At 39.9% G+C, this 17,566-nt stretch overlaps 2 protein-coding genes across 4 annotated transcripts; both read left to right on the top strand.

Moving 5' to 3' along the window:
- The first annotated feature begins 243 nt into the window (after nt 1-243).
- Nucleotides 244-7,916, top strand: LOC109999485 (myeloid-associated differentiation marker homolog). The gene is made up of 2 exons (XM_020654542.3): nt 244-396; nt 4,193-7,916. The coding sequence occupies exon 2, from the start codon at nt 4,325-4,327 to the stop codon at nt 5,177-5,179; it is 855 nt and encodes a 284-aa protein (XP_020510198.1). The 5' UTR covers nt 244-396; nt 4,193-4,324; the 3' UTR covers nt 5,180-7,916.
- A 973-nt stretch (nt 7,917-8,889) lies between these two features.
- Nucleotides 8,890-16,587, top strand: LOC109999484 (uncharacterized). 3 transcript variants are annotated; one of them, XM_029281318.2, is made up of 4 exons: nt 8,890-9,916; nt 12,666-12,986; nt 13,294-13,350; nt 14,022-16,587. In XM_029281318.2, exons 1-4 carry the CDS (start codon nt 9,910-9,912, stop codon nt 15,455-15,457), a joined length of 1,821 nt encoding a protein of 606 aa, XP_029137151.2. In that variant the 5' UTR covers nt 8,890-9,909; the 3' UTR covers nt 15,458-16,587. The 3 variants fall into 3 exon arrangements, with proteins under 3 accessions (XP_029137151.2, XP_020510197.2, XP_065806408.1); XM_020654541.3 differs by having other exon boundaries at nt 12,663-12,986; XM_065950336.1 differs by lacking the exon at nt 8,890-9,916 and adding an exon at nt 10,514-11,334 and having other exon boundaries at nt 12,663-12,986.
- Nucleotides 16,588-17,566: the final 979 nt, after the last annotated feature.

The raw sequence follows: 17,566 nt of genomic DNA, 5'->3' as shown, positions 1-17,566 counted from the left end.
TACTTTAAAAAAATGTCCCTTCTTAAAATCTGCGTGTCTAACCCATGAATAAGTACAGCATGATTCCTATTTGCAGCCAGTTTCCCAGAGTGGAGGAGATATGACACAGACGCATTTTTTTGTTCCTCACTGACGCAATTTAAACCTCTTGAGAAGAGGAATTGCGATGACCTTACCGAGGCCTGGAGGTGATTTCAACACATCACCAAATATGGTCGTCGCGGGGCGTGGGAGCCTCTCTCTCTCTCTCTCTCTCTCTCTCTCTCTCTCTCTCTCTGCCGTGAGGTATTGGTGGAGGAGAGGTGTGGATGCGCCTCCAAAGTGCGCACGGGGATCCAGGAACTTTTACGATTTAGAGAAAGAACAATGAAAGACAACTCCGAGCAACATTAACCGGTAGGAAACGAACTTCACACTTCTGTATTGTTCCTTAGAGAGGAAAGATCAGCAGCGCTCGTCTGTTAGTGGTCTATTTTTAGAAAAGCGAGTTAAGAGGCACAATGGCACAACTCTGTGGGCGCGGTATGTCCTCTTTGTGGGACGGAAACCTCCTCATCAGTTGCTTATTGTGTCCCGTTATGATGTTTCCTTTGAGAGGATGAACACTTCAAAGAGACCCTTCCTCGATAGTTGTTCTTTAATGCTGTTGGTTGTCTTAATTAAGAATGTATATACTGGATGGTCGAAAGACTTCCAGTGTTTGTTTAAACACAAACTTATTCACTCACTTCACGCTAAAGCAGAACTTTTAACCCCCTTACAGCTGTGCAGGTTTGGTATTAAGAACCAATTTAGGCATGCATGTAATTGGCACACTGTCAGACCAAGAAAGCTTACCTCTAAATCTGGTTTCCGGTCTGCAGCATTCCGGTTTGAGATCACACACACCTCAAAGCCACATATTTGCTTATGTTTTGTTTTCTTATTTGACATGTCTTGATTGAAGCTGTTTGATCAAACACCATGACATTAAAAGAAACAGATTAACAGAAACATAAAGCTGATGGGTTAAAGCATCTTCCATCTTGTTCCTTGTTTATGATCTCATCAACCCAAATTGGATTCAAAGCAGCCATTAGCCGTGTGTTTTCTGGTGTGTGTGTGCAGACGTGCCAGAGCAGCTTCCTGTGTGTGTGTGTGTGTGTGTGTGTGTGTGTGTCTGGGTGGGTTGGGTGGGGCTCATTACAGAGAACAGGAAGCGTGGCATTGCAGTTGATGGCTGAAAAAGAAAGTAAACATCAAGGGTTTACATTCGTAGATTACATGAACAATGGGCCTCATTTACTAATTAGGAGGAAATTTCTTCTAAAATCCCAGTGACGCAGCTGTTAAGAGGATTCTGACATTTAATAATTCATCCGTGTGTTTTGGTTTTCTCCCTGGAGAAAATGTTTTTGTGTAATAATAAAATCTGCAAACACTAAGGAGCATTCTTGCACCTATTAAAGAGGTCATATTATGCCCTTTTTGGGGTTCATATATTTAATCTATGTACCTACTAAAGTATGTTTACAATAGCTAAAGTTATAAAAAAGTGTCTGTTTTCATGAACTGTCGCTCCATGCACCGGCTCGCTTCTGACTCTCTGTCTAAGGCTCTGAAGTGCCCACGTTCAGAGTCCCCACGTGTGCCAAGTCTGATCTGATTGGTCGGCCTGTCTGCCGTAATTGGTCAGTCGCTCAGCACGGTTCTCGGAAATGTCACGCCCCTTTTACCGTATGCAGCCACTTTGGCTCCGAGGGGACCATAAACATTAGCACCTTAGCTTTACTGTGCTACCGCAGGCTACGGCATATCGTGGGCGTGCTACAGAAGTTAATGGGCGTGCAACATGAGCTGCAGGGCGCCACAACGAGCCAATGGGCTTAGATCAGTGATATCACACTGACAAGACGTCACACTGGCAAACATTTTTCGAGGGGGGCTAGAACCAAGCGTTACATGCGGCTAATGCTACAGCTAACAGGAGGACGTAGGAGAAGCCGCGGTTCTGCAGACTTTTTGCACATAGATGTGACTAAACATGCACAGGACACTTGGAAAACACACTAAAGAGCATATAAAACCAGGAAAAGCATAATATGACCCCTTTAAGGGACTGACATACCAGTGCATGATTATTGGGGATTGTGTTAATTTTGCTCCTGAGTATGATAACATTTAATATATTAATACAGGATTTGAATGTAGTCAACTTTGATTTTAATCATGCAATATTTGGTCCAACCTGCAACGTGTTAAATCCTGAGTATGAGCACATTGTTTTAGAGAGGGACGCAGTACAACTCGACTTGTTGAGCGGCAGTCATGATTTATATAGATTAACTGGAGGTTTTAACTTGATCTTCTAATCACAGCAGTTTTGTATTCCAGATTCAACCTGCAGAAGTACAATGTTAATGTTTTCATGTTTTGGAAAATAAAAAAGTTCAGCACTTATCTTGACAAAAGACGCAAAGTCCCATGTCTATAAGTTCTATCATAGGAGGAGATGAAATTGGCACCTTGTGTTGGAAAAAAAGCCACCCCAATTTCCCAGAATGCATTAAACCTGCAGGAATTCGTATGTGACACACTCTCCTCCTATTTTGAGCATTTTTGGATACTTTTTCCTTGTTTTATATTACATGAGAATTTGGCTTTCAACTTTCCTCGGACCATAACTTTCTTGTCCTTCTCGAGGTATCTGCCTATAGTAAGAAAGCTTTCCTTTCCTTCCGATCGGCCAATATATCAGTATCAGATTTTTTCCTCTTCCTAATATCGAGCCCCCAAAATCGCATATCAGTCGGGCCCTAAGTTTAATGCTAACATTTCTCATCCCAATGAATAAGGTTCAACTGTGGTTTTAGGATGTTTATGATTGTGTCTGATGTTGAATCTATTGCTGACGTCCAGCCATCTCATGACACTATCCTGATTAAACAAAGGTTTAATGCATCTGATAAACCGATGTCAGCTATGTATGTCTGTATAAAAAGAGGGAGATGTAATCTCTCGTCGAAAGAAATGACCTCGCAAAAATATATTCTGAAGCTTTTTTTTTTCCTCAAATGTAATTTTGTTTTCATGAATGTTAAAAAGGCCAAAATTAAAAAGAGGATGTCATCTATTCCTATTCTTGTTCCTTCTCGAGTTATCTGCCTATAATAAGACAGCTTTCCTTTCCACTGTTGCCAAGTGTTTGCTCATTGGCGGATTAATGCAGTGCTTCCCAAATATTTTCTGCCGTGCCCCACCTTTTGGCGTTCTTTGCTAAAAAATTAATATATTGAAAGAATTGATCTCAAACATTGCATACAGTACAGAATTGCAGTTCAGAGTTTGCCAACTAAAAAGTCTTTAAAGAGGAAGTAGTTAAAAGTGATTGCAACATTTTTATTTTTATTTTTTACATCAGGTGCAGTTTTTTTTGTTGAGCCTTGCTGTCATGACTCCAGGCCACCCATAGGGGGTCACGCAGCCCCACTTCGGGATCACTGGATTATTGTTAGGTCTCTGCAAATAACTGCAAATAAAATGACTGGGAAAAACAACAGTGACACAATTATACATAGTTGAGGTAATAAAAGAGAAAAGAGTAAGTAATTAAAAGTAAATTGTTAAGTTTTGGTTTGAATTAACCCCCCCAAGCAGAGACTGGCACGAGTTAAAAAAAAAAAGGTTTGATAAACAGAGAGAGCAGTCAGTGGAGGCATGGAGGAGGATGAGGATGTCATCTATACTTCCTTCTAGACTTAGGGACTTTCCCAGCACCTTCAGATTAAGCATGCAATCTTGCACTTCCTGTACTCTGTCCCTGCACAGGTCTCTCAGTTTAACGGCCAGCCAAGGTTCCTCATTCCTCAGTCCTTGCGCAACGTTACTCGGAGCCCAAACATGTTGGCCAGTGATAAACAATTCAGTATTTATAAGATAAGAGGCCATGATGTTGAAGTTTTCACCACTTACATTACAGCTTTGTCTTCATTTACCAAAGTCTCATGGCTTAAAACAGTATTTCCAGAAAACCAAGCAATAAGGAAATATGGTACAGTAATAATGCATGTTCTTAACCAAAAGGGTTCTATGAAGATTCAATACCTGAACAGGACTGTGAGGATGCATTAAGTTTGTTTTAAAGCTACAAAATCCTCTACCTAATATTTTTTCTCATTACTCTCTTTTTCGTCTTTTTTTTTTTTTTTTTCAGAATATGTAACGAACATCAACAGAGGGTGTGAAAAGCAGCCAGCGGAAGAGCCAACGTTTTCCACAAAAGCACAAAAGCTGGTGTCAAGAGAAGCCCCCTTTGATCACTTCATTGGATTTCGATTTTCCCATCATGCCTGTGATTGCTATCTGCACCACCCAGCTGCTGTGGGTGCGTGTAGCTGCCTTGCTGTTCACCTGCGTGGCCTTCAGTGTTGCAGCACATGGAGCTAATCTACCTCGTGGAGGCATGGCCGACTGGTGCATCTTCTGCTGGGCGTTCAGCTTCGCCGGCACCCTGCTGGTCCTGCTGGTGGAGCAGTTTAACCTCCAGACGCGAGCCCCGGTGTCCTGGTCCAATTTCCCCATTACTATCGGTTGCTACGGCTTCCTCCTGTGCCTCTCTGCCTCGGTCATCTTCCCAATCATTTTCCTCAAGGATGAGCGGTGGTCCTACGGCAAAGATCGAGACTATCGCATCACCTCTACTGTTTTCTCCTGCCTGGCAGCGGTAGCCTACCTGGGTGAGGTTAGCCTGACAAAAGCCAGGCCAGGAGAGGTGTCAGGTTACATGGCTACAGCTCCGGGTTTGTTGAAGGTGTGTCAGACCTTTGTGGCTTGCATCATCTTCATCCTGGTGAGCAACCCTGTCTCGTATGAGCACCACCCAGCGCTCCAATGGTGCTTGGCCGTGTACTGCATCTGCTTCATCCTCTCCATGGCCGTGGTGGTGCTGTGTGTGGGCGAGTGCACCGGCTGCCTCCCAGTACCTTTCTCCAAGTTCCTGTCGGTCTTCGGGCTCCTGGCGGTTATCATGTACTTGACAGCTACCATCATCTGGCCCATCTTCCAGTTTGATAAAAATTACAGAGTTCGACACTACGAGCCTTCAAAGTTGATCACTGTGGCGGTGCTAACCGGCCTTAACTTCCTTCTTTACGTTGCCGATCTGGCCTACAGTGCCAGGCTAGTGTTCGTCAGTGGCTGAGAGTGAAAGACAGGAAGTTGTGCGATACAGTTAGTGTTAAAGAACAAATATATAGAGGCTAAGCGCTTATTTGGCATTATGGAAACGTCTAGCCGATGTTGAATGTCTCTGGTTGCTGTAATTGGCCATATTCACAGAGCAGACATTTTCTTCATACTTAATGCTCAGTGTGGGAAGCTCAAATGTGGTTAAAATGTCATAATGCTGTGTTCCAGATTGCAGATATATGTAATAAATCTGACAGTTTTTATAACCACTGCTCTCTAATTCATCAGCCACTGAAAAGACAACAGGTGGTAGGGAAACTGAGTGCATCAGTCATATTATACACAAGATTACATATTTTATAACTCACTAGACAACAGCGTTACCAGCCGTTCCTTCCTACATAACATTATTGTTGAAAGTCTCACACGACGACACCATAGGAAAGGAGAAATTATAATAATAATAATAATAGGTCAATTTAATTGTTAACATAAATGCTAGCAAGCTAACATCCTACTGTTGGAGTGTTTCTACAACAGTAATGGAGTCGATTATATTCCTAGCTTACAGTTAGCTAGGATTCCACATCTTTTCTTATAATGTAGCTTATTGGCAAGTCTACTTGTTAGCATTTAGCCTCCTAGATTGCCGGCTTAGCCTACATGCTAACCCTGTAGTAGCCAATTGTAGCCTAATGTTTGCGAGGAATAAGTTAATCATGCATCAATGTTAGCATGGAAGTGGCTGATTACTGAAGTCAGTTCCTGCCGTGCAGTAGTGAATAGGTGATCAAATATGTTGTTATAATGTGATAATTGGCCCATTATACCTCCACATGGTCTTTTCAGTTGCTGATCACATTGACCAAAACATTTCTGATGCAATGAGCTGATAATGATTTATTAGACAATCATGTCTTCCTTCTAGACTTAAGGACTTTCCCAGCACCTTCACATTAAGCATGCAGTCTTGCACTTCCTGTACTCTGTCCCTGCACAGGTCTCTCAGTTTAACGGCCAGCCAAGGTTCCTCATTCCTCAGTCCTTACACACGTTACTATGAGCCCAAACATGTTGGCCAGTGATAAACAATTCAGTATTTATAAGATAAGAGGCCATGATGTTGAAGTTTTCACCATTTACATTACAGCTTTGTCTTCATTTGCCAATGTCTCATGGCATAAAACAGTGTTTCCAGAAAATCAAGCAATAGGGAAATATGGTACAGTAATAATGCATGTTCTTAACCAAAAAAAGAAAACTGAACCTGAACAGGACTGTGAGGATGCATTAAGTTTGTTTTAAAGCTACAAATTGCCGGCTTAGCCTACATGCTAACCCTGTAGTAGCCAATTATAATGTTTTCGAGGAATAAGTTAATCATGCATCAATGTTAGCATAGAATTGGTGATTACTAAAGTCAGTTCCTGTCGTGCAGTAGTTAATAGGTGATCAAATATGTTGTTTTAATCTTTGTTAGATTATTTATGTTTATACAATTTGCAACTTGTGACAAAGCAGTTATAATACAATATTATTAGAGTTTGCATTAGGGCTTCCTAATGTGAGCAACCTAGCAGAATGGCTGCCCTGTGAATATGGTGGATTCAACCTTAGCTAAACCCTTTCCCTCTAGCCAAAGTCGATTTTTCAAGCTTTTCTTCACACAATGAAGCAATGTGTGAACGGTGCTCGAAGAGTGGTGCTCTGCTTTCAAAAAAATGTGGCGAGTAATGTCTTTTATTTAGCCTGTCTAACGTAGAGTGAAACAAAATTCAAGTTAAAGGACGTTAGCTGCGAGCATTAGCATGTCAGGCTAGCTAGCTTACTAGTTACATTTAACAAACACAGGTTCCAAAACCAAAAACATCCTTTAAGTGGTTATAAACGTCTTCATGTTTTTGTCTGGTTATAATGTAATTTTTGTAAAAGCAACCCATTCAAGATGTCAAGTTTCAACTCCAGCAGCTTCAGTTAATGTTAGATAGCATTCAAGTTGCCAAATATATTCTTCCTGAAAGCCTTTCCTTTTGCAGCGTTAAAGTAAAGCCAGTGTCGCTAAGAAGCCAAACAGTATTATGTTAGAACTAATAACAGACAGATTCAGAGTGTCTCTACATTTAATGTCTGATGGATTGCTCATTTGATGGTATGAATGCTTGTTTTTGTAGCTTTAGCCTCAGTCTTCTGAAACATGGGCTAAACATCATGCATGTAGTCATCAATGATATATTGAGACCTGTCACAGAGTTTTCTTTTGAAAAAAGTCACATGAACATATTAAAAACTCAGCCAGTATACCTTAAACTCAACTTTGTGGTGCTAAAGTCAGCTTAGCCTACAGTAGTTAACATGCTAGCTGACATACCAGCTAAGAAATTCTGCCACCAACTGTTTCTGTATCAGTTGGCAAGAGTGATGTATGTTGCTAAAATTGAGAAGCTTGTTTGTGTATTTGTCTTTGGAATATAAGAAGAATTTATACAATTTGTCAAGATGTCATTTTTAATTGCTTTAAAAGCTTTTGGATAACAAAAAGCTTGACAGACTTAGGATGAGTAACTAAGGGTGCCTGGACTTGGTCAAAAAGGTGAATTAAAAAAATTAGAAATTCTGTTGACACAAGACAAGCAATATTTCCTCCCCCCCCCCACAAATAGCCTTTCTGAAATGTCAGTATTTATCCTCGAATGTGAACTCACCTGATGTGTCAAAAACAATGAAAATCCAATAAAGTCGACACACTGGAACAGGGAATGAGCGGTTCAATGGAAAGCAATGTATTTAATGTATCTGAGGCACACATATCCTGTTCGTTGATGGGGAAATCTCTTGTACTAAAAGGAGTTCAGTTCAACCCACATTTGATTTCAAAGCATGTTATCATTCAAAGGGTGTGTCATGTCATGACTACAGGTTTTTCAGCTTTCGTTGTGCAGCCATGAAAAATAATTCAAACATGCATTTTTTGCTCTCTTTGCTCCCTTATAAAGAAAATAAATGGGCATGAGACAGCGATGAAACCAGTTAGCAGACATTATAAGACATTTTGCGTGCAAGCACAGGAGTCTGATCACCGGAGAAAAGACGCACAGGTCGGTGGACTTTCAGCTCTAAACAGTTTTCACTCATCACTGACATCTCTTTCAACAACATGGACGGTAAGCTACGATCAACTCTTTTAAAATGTATTGAAACTGTTCACTCTGATCTAAAATGACCAACTTACAGTGTGGAGATGCACACTTATCCATAAAATGATCACGTCACATGTCAAAGGCAAACTAATTTCTTCATATCTGTACAAAATGAAAAGATAACACGAAAACCCATGGCTGCATGTGGGATGCCTTCAATATCTGTTTCATTCATATCAAATAACAAAATCAGAGATCTCTCTCTCCTATTTCTGTAGTCACATTGGTTAACAACTTAAAAATATGTTAGTTTTGCGAGAGAAATAAATCCGATGAGGAGAAACACATGCAACAATGTGGTGTTTGTGAATGTTTCTTTTTTAGGCTGTAGAGCCATTTTAACTTTCCATCAAATAAAATGTGTCCAATTGTGGGTTTTGTCCGACATTTTCAGACTAAATCTAAATTGATTTTGTTTAATGAAAACTAAACTCTGTCACTGTTATGACATTGTTACAGTAAAAAATGTCTAGTGTTCCTTTTGCTGTCTTATGAAAAAAATGTTTTGAAGGAGAATGCTTCAGACATCCTCGTATCGTGTACCAAAATATTGGCATTGTGAAATAATGTAGTTTAAGCAAATAAAGTGTTCAGCTAAACCAAACCGTTACTCAGTCACGAGAACAATTGAAACATGCCTTTGTTGCTCCTTTTAATCTTATAAGGTAATTAAATGGGTGAGGAAGTCAGTTGCCTTACAATAGGAGACATTTATAGTCTTTGAGTTATGTTTTCAGAATATTGAAAAATGTCTGCAACTCCGTTCTGTTTAAAGCTTTATTTAGCCTCTACTTTAACATAACTATGAAGGCTTTATTCTTAAAACATATTTTTGCTAATAATAATCCGTAAAGCAATCCCATTTGACACACTCTTTAGAACAACTATTTGAATAAAACCAGTACTGGGTATTGCCAAAGGTATAGCAGCTAAGCATTCAGCCTCATTTGAAAAGGTTCAATTAGCATCAAGATTAAAGAGGACTGGATAAACATATTGGGATTTTTTTTTTTTAAGTTACAGAAGGAAGTTGACATAACTATCTTGTTAATTTGGAAAAGCATGGCTGTTTTTTTTAATGAATTGACAAGAAATATCTCAAAATAACGACAATGTTCTACATGAAACAATACAAATCTGCCCAGTTTTACAAGTTAACTATCTCGTAAATTCTTTTGGGGAAAAAGAGCATTTGTCAAGTAAAATTAGTAATTTTTTAGTTTTTAATGTTTTGCTGCCAGTGTGGAGGTCTACAGCTTCTTCCTTCAATAACAATGAATTGTAGATTTTAAATTTTTATTTTATTTTTCCATCCTCTGTTGATTTCAATATGAACACAATTCTTTGAAGTTATGAATAAAAATCACTTCTAATACTGTTGTTATTATCATGTCCAAACACTTGCAGTCTTGTGTTTATATAAGGAGGAAAACCCCGTCTCCTCATATCGAAAGTAAAAGTAGTCTGACCACAGGAGAACACAAACAGGACTGAGGACTGCTGTGAAACCGTTTTTCAACTTTTCTCTGACTTCTCTTTCAACAACATGGACGGTAAGTAAATTTCTTCAGTCAAATTACTATTTTAGTAGGCCTAAGTAAGTAAGTAAGTAAGTAAGTAGGTAAATGTTATTTTATAGCACCTTTTAAGAGCAGACATGGGTTAGGCTAGGCTTTGCTGGCACTGTACAGGAAACAAATTTCAGAAACACAAACTACATAATGGACCCTCACTGGGTGCTACCGCGGACAGTCAGCCTAGCCTGTGAGCCTGGGCTCAGGGCAACAAACCCCACTATTGTGTTTGCAGATCGTCAGACAAACATTTGTGGATCTTTTTCCACATTTGCGGATCTGTGTACGCATATTCAAATAGTTTTGCCACAATAATAGCTCTATACACAGTCTCCTTTGGTTTTTTTAGCCTGGTGGGAGTAACCCCCAGCAGACCCTGGTCAGAGTACCTCAGGGACCTGCTGGTGTTATAAGGCCTCAGCAGCTCAGTGACATAAGCCAGAGCATGACCATGCAAGGCTCTAAACACAATAATAAGAACTTTAAACTGAATTCTGAAACTGATAGGTATCCAGTGTAAACACTTAAGGATTGGTGAGACAGCAGCATTTTGGAACTTATAGGCAATTCACAGAAGTGACACTGATGCTAAGTGGGAAATTCCCAGTTCCCAGTCGGAAGTGTCAACTGGAACTCCCCTGAAGTCGTAATTGCGACTTGGAAACCCAGAGAAAAAAAAAATTGGCCGGGTTCAGTTCCAATATGGCTGCTACGTGCATCGAAAGAGATGTTTAAAGGGGTCATATTATGCTTTTTCTGGTTTTATATGCTCTTGTGTGTTTTCCAAGTGTCCTGTGCATGTTTAGGCACATCTATGTGCAAAAATTCAAAGTCCACGGAAACGTGGCTTCTCCTACGTCCTCCTGTTAGCTGCAGCATTAGCTGCACGTAACGCTCGGTTCTAACCCCCCTCGAAAGAAAATTTTGTCTTGTCAGTGTGAGATCACTGATCTAAGCCCATTGGCTCGTTGTGGCGCCCTGCAGCTCATGTTGCACGCCCGTTAACTTCTGTAGCACGCCCACGATATGCCGTAGCCTGCGGTAGCACAGTAGGCCGACCAATCAGATCAGACTTGGCACACGTGGGGACTCTGAACGTGGGCACTTCAGAGCAGAGAGTCAGAAGCGAGCCGGTGCATGGAGCGGCAGAACATGAAAACAGACACATTTCAATATGAACACAATTCTTTGAAGTTATGAATAAAAATCACTTCTAATACTGTTGTTATTATCATGTCCAAACACTTGCAGTCTTGTGTTTATATAAGGAGGAAAACCCCGTCTCCTCATATCGAAAGTAAAAGTAGTCTGACCACAGGAGAACACAAACAGGACTGAGGAGTGCTGTTAAACCGTTTTTCAGCTTTTCACTGACTTCTCTTTAAACAACACAGACGGTAAGTTCATTTTTTCAGTCAAATTACTATTTTAACATTATGGAAATGCACACTAAATGGGCATATTATCCTCAAAGTGATCATGTGCTTGAGGCAAACTGAATTCTTTATTAAAGTACAAAATAATAAATAATAATAATAAAATAAGCTAATAGCAGTCTGGGACGTCCCTGCCTGTGTGAAATGTTGTCACCTTTTTTCTATACAAAATGTCTTCCCCTACGTTTAAAAAAAATCAACAGTTAAGTTTGGTTTCACTTTCTTTTCTCTTTTTTGCTCTCTTGTACAAAAATATCCCTGGTATTTTTGGCCCTTCTCTCTTTTTGAAAATGAATACAAATTAAAATGTCATCTTTATCTTTAACCACTTTGGGTGACATCGCTGAAATGGGTTAGGGTACTGGAGCCACTTTGAAATTCAATTAAAGGCTTTATATATGATTTTTTTATCCAGCAGATGTCACCCTTGAGCACCAGCACAAAACCAAAACAACTGGCGCTGCATTGTTGTGTCAGTATGCTAATGCTAGCGATCTTTATTATGCTCGTATCTTCACACTGCATGTAAATTTATCCGAAATGACCGTGATCTAGAAACGCTTAAGTGACATTCAATGAAGCAGTGAGTACAGTATGTTATTCTTCTTTTCTCTAGTCCCTCAATTAAACAACTTTTATACGCGAGGGGATGAGCCGGCCGGCTGTCCCGGCGATGTGAACAAAGTGAAGATAGGACTCTGAAAACTCGGAAAGCATCACAGACAGTGGAACTCAGGTCTTAAAATCATTGTAGACAGTCATGACTCACAGAGTTATTTTGAGAGGATATACTTGATTTCTATTACATTTAGGTGTGAAAAATCGCATGTAAAGCCTTTAAATAAAACGCATTCAACATTGGGTTTTGAATGACACACACAGGCGATTTTGGCAGAAAAAGGAACTCCCATGATTCCCCGCCAGCCCCGACGTCATCTTTTGTTATTATATCAATAGAGAGCCTCCTGGCGGCAGAATCTACATACTGCGCCTTTAAGTCAAATATTCTTGTTCTTCAACAACAGATGAGAGTGAAGCAGAGGAAATGCAGCTGGTGTCTGAAATCACATTGATTTCCCGTGTCACTATTTTGAATGGTGTAACGTTGATCATTTTTTCTTCCTGCAGTCGCCTTGTCTTTTTTGTGACAGAAAAAGCATAGATAGGCAAATCAGTAGTAGGCCATCACCACATTTTCATAGTATACCAACCAGCTGTTTTTATAAACAGTTATTCGCGTACAAATGCAGCTGACAATCCACTCTAAATTGTTGTTTCTCATCATCCAGAAGGCAACTGCACCAAGGAAACTATGCATGACGTTAAAAAGGGAATGGAGCCCGATAGCCAGTCAGCAGGACGCGTGCCAAAGGAAGAGAACAACACCAAGGCTCTCAACAATGTCTTTAGGAATGGTTGGTTGAAATTAGCAGGCCCTGCATCCAAATCCTTGGTGATTGCTTTATCTGGGTCAGCTTTTGTAGCTTTGTCTGACAACCATGGATCGAGAAGAGAGGCAGAAGAACTCACAGAAATACTGCCAATGCCAAAAGGAAAAGAGGCTGATGGAGGTGTTGCAGAAGTACCAGTGAGGGAAGGAACAACACCAACAGGTAAAACATAGTCCTGCTTTGTATCAGGGTAGGCCCAAATGAATTTCCAAATAAACTACAATTACAAATCACAGCAGCAGTTACCAACAAAATGGACAATAACCATAGTAAAAGTTTTTAGCATAAACTCCGACCCACATGACCATGCACAATTTAAGCTATGCAAACCATGACATGTATCACTGATCCGTTGCAGCGCTAAGCGTAAAAACACTTTACCAGAACCAACATAATGAATGGTCAAAAATCTTTGTTAAGATGCCATAAACAAACAGGTTACTTACTCTGAGTGACTTTTTCCTTGTAGAGCCACCAGCGAGGATTGTCATCTCAAGAACACCTGCAGCAGGGAAAAGCATCAAAGGTAAAGATATGTGGAGAGATGATTTTTTAAAGACAAGTGCAGACAAACAACCTACAGCTTCAGATACTGCGGTGTACCACAGAGCACTTGTCTAGGCCCGGTGGTTTTCTCATTGCGCATTAAATTGAGAAATTCAAAGAATGGCCAGATACATAAAAATATAATGGTTAGCTACTTAAAGCGTGTTTAGGTGTAAAGACTAACATATTAATTTACCTTTTTTAGACTGGTTTTTCAAACTGTATGCAACTGTGCTAAGAGCTCTTTCATTGTGCATGCACTTATTTGAACTTTTATAGCAAGAAATTGCCTTTGACTTTGTTTTTTTTTGCATATTGATCCTTCTGCCAACTAAATAGACCTGTCAGTGCAGAACAGTGTAGGAAAGTCCTTACTAGAAGTTGTGGCTATTGTTAGTGTGTACACAAGCAATCTATCAATCATATGTATCTGTAACCAGCAGAAGGGATTTCTCAATCAACCATAACTGGAAGCCAAATCTGGGTAACTCATTCTTATCTCAAAATTGAGTATACAACTAAACATGGGGAAATGACTCAAATGCTGATTAAAATAATAATCAAATTCAGTCCAAAAAGAAATATACAGGTTCGCCTTTAAGCAGTCCCTAAAATGCACAGTACCAATCTAATATGACTCTTCTCTTCTAGTTCTAAAAACATACAGGATTGTCCTGCTGGGAGAAACCAAAGCTGGGAAAAGCAGCCTGGCAAACACCATATTTGAAGAGGATGTGTTCAAAGTCAAACATAGCCCCACTTCTGGAAAAAGTGAATGTCAAGCAGATTCAAAATCTGTTGATGGAAGAAGAATTACTCTGATTGAGACTCTGGATTTTTTTGGTAAAGATAGATCTGAGGAGGAACTGAGGCGAGAAGTGGGGAGGTGCATGACAGCAAGTGCTCCTGGGCCTCATGCATTTTTCATAGTGTTGAAAGTGGAGAGATCCCCAGACTACTGGAAGGATGTCATCCAGAGAATAGCTCAATATTTACCTGAGGCTTTCAATTATGCGGCAGTTGTCTTCACTCACGGTGACCAACTTCAGAAAGGAATGAAAATTGAGGAGTTTGTTGAACAGAATAAATGTCTCAGTGATCTGGTGAAGAAGTGCGGAGGGCGTTGTCACGTCGTCGATAATAAATATTGGACGACAAACCAACAGGGTGACTACAGGAGCAACAAGTTACAGGTGGCAGAGCTGCTTAACACAACAGACAAAATACTAATGGAAAACAAAGAAGGCTGTTATAAGATGCAGCGAGCAGTTCAGACTGAAATCGAGAAAGGGGGCAAAAGAAAAGCCGAAGGAGATGCGCCACAAGGGGACCCCAGTGAGACTAACAACGGTGTCTCTAAGGGTACATGGATCAAATTTACAGGCCCTGCAGCAAAATCATTGGCAGGATTATTTGGGCCAGCTGTTTTGCTGGAAACTGAGGGAAAAGATGATGAAGAAGAAGAAGATGTAGGAGAAGAAAACAAAGTAGAGGAGGAGGAAGAAGAAGATGTAGGAGAAGAAAACAAAGTAGAGGAGGAAGAAGTGGAAGAAGAAGGTGAAAAAAAAACAAATGATGAGGAATCCGATCAGAAAGACGAAACAGAAACAGAAAAAACTGCAGAAGACAAGAAGGTGACAGAACTGGAAAAGGGGAAAGAAACAGAGAAAAAGGCAGGAGCCGGTGGTGGACTATTTACCATTATAGGTAGTCTCTTTGGGATCGTAGGAGTAGTATTGGCAGGAGCAGGAGCGGGGGCAGCAGGAGCAGTGGCAGTGGCAGTGGCAGTGGCAGTGGCAGCAGGAGTATGGGCAGTAAGAGCAGTGGCAGTGGCAGTGGCAGCAAGAGCATGGGCAGCAAAAGCAGTGGCAGCAGGAGTAGCTTTTATAGCTCAAAAGATTTACCAGTTCATTGAATTTTTGAAGACCCTACCTAGACTTGTCGCGATCATACTGCTGGTGGTTGTCTTCTTCCTCATGCTACTGTTATCTTTTGGTGTGCAATTTCCATTTCTTGGAACCCTCCTCCAAATATTTGGAGTACTACTAATGTTTACTGTGTCAGTGGTACTACTAATACTTTTATAGAAGTGCGTTACTCTTAGATTGCCCTAAATCCGACTCCTTTGAGTGGAAAGGTATCAAAAATTACGTTTGAAGGGAAGAAATCAAGGGGCTGGATAGTCATCCTATAACATGAACCTTACAATTATTTCTCCAAAGTTTAAAGCATCAAGTCAGATCGCTGTATCTCCTTTAGAGTATTGAGATTGGTGCTAAGTCTCAGAACACTTTTCTGGGAAAACGATTGTGTCAGATTGCGTTGGATGTCGGATAATTCCAATGCTCTGATTTTTGTATGAAGGTAAAGAAACAGGGGTTATAAATGCCACTTCGCGGGAGCATTTTATATCTACTGCTCAAATGTTTATTTACTTTTCTTCTGAGCTGATTTAAAAAAATACATTATTTAGCAGCATGACAATTTGTGACAGTCACAATATTAAAAATGTAAATTACATTCCAAGTTCCTTGTATGGCCACTCGGGGCGGGTGATGGGTGCTAATTTCCAACTCTGCTAGGAATCTGTGCATATTTTTGTCTTTATAACATGACACCGATAAGTGCCACTGCTTCATCTTCTGACATTGAACAAGAGAAACCAAAAGTATAGCGCCCTCTGCTTGTTAAAAATAGCATTGCGCTACATATTTTTGTCAAATCGATTATAATTGTCCATATGTGTATGTACTGCGACTTGTTATTAGATCCCCATCATTTATTAAAGTAGTAGTAGTCACAAAGATATTTGCTGACCTTCTCCATACAATCTGTGTTTTTAATAATCAAAATTATTTTTCTGGTATTGATTAAATATAATGGAGAGTATCTATCATCATAATTTTTATCATTGTACTAATTATAAATGCATATATGTATCTATCTCTATCTTTATTCCCTGCATCTTCAGTATATGTGTGGCTTCAAATGTTTTTGATCATGTTGAACTTTTAATTTTTAACACACATTTGAAAGTAAAAAGATGAATCATTTGTTATTTTTTTAACATACAGTTCGGTGACTTTCTGGAAAACACAACTGATCTTGTGCTTTTGAGTGTGTGTTGTATGTTTTACTGCAGTTGATTATTGGTAGTGAAAAAATCTTATACTTTAAAAAAAAAAATTATTGATGTGTAAACGACTGTCATTTTCTTCCAAAACAACAACAGACAGACATGAAAAGAAGCGAGGCTTTGATTACACACTCTAACAAGGTTTCCGTAGGTGAACCTGCGGAAGGATCATTACCGGTTTTGAGATCCCCGCACCCGAGGCCGCGTGGCCCCTCGGTGCTGGCGGCGGATATGTCAGAAAAACACGTTTGTCACTTCAAATGTTCAACATTGACATAATAAAATACATTCTATTCCCAATTTCTCTCTGATTGCTTTCCTTCCTTTATAGAAAATTGCTGTTAGACTGATACAAATATTACTGCTCTTCTTATAACATGCAAATATATAAAATGTTTTAGTATAAACATTGGACCTAGAGCTACCTGTATAGAGATTAAAATAAGAACCTTCGTGTTGATTTGATGATGGATTAGAAAGTGGGGAAGACACTTAACCCCAAGTATCTCGCGCTGCTTCGTTGGCGGCGTAAGAAAGGGATTAGTTACTTCTGATGTTCACTTTACGAAGAAGACTCTGTCACCAGTGTGTGGATGGGTAGGTGTGACATAAAAGCGCTTTGAGTCGTTAGAAGACTAGAAAAGCGAAATACAAGCACAAGTCCATTTACCAATACTGTCTTTTGCAAATAATGTTTTAAAGAAAAATGCTGTAGACATCCCCGTATCTTGATACCAAAATATCAGTATTGTGACATGTGAAATAATGCATTGTGATGGAAATATTTGTGAGTTGATGAATAAAGATCTGAATTTTTTTGTTTTTTTATAAATCACACACATGCACAAACAGGATCCTGTGGACATGCATTAGTGGAGAGATGTCAGAGTGGGGCTGCTACAAGCTACTAAGCAGAGAGTGCACCAGAGCAGTTTGGGGTTTGGTTCCTTGCTCAAGGGCACCTCGGCAGTGCTCGGGAAGTGCATAATGCACTTACAGTAGTTTGAGCAAATTAAGTGTTCAGTTCAACCCACATTTGATTTCAAAGCATGTTATCATT

The sequence above is a fragment of the Labrus bergylta genome, chromosome 22 (assembly GCF_963930695.1).
Source record: "Labrus bergylta chromosome 22, fLabBer1.1, whole genome shotgun sequence".
NCBI classification, from domain to species: Eukaryota; Metazoa; Chordata; class Actinopteri; order Labriformes; family Labridae; genus Labrus; species Labrus bergylta.
Note: the sequence above shows the minus strand (reverse complement) of the source record. Positions and strands in the feature narration are given on the sequence as shown.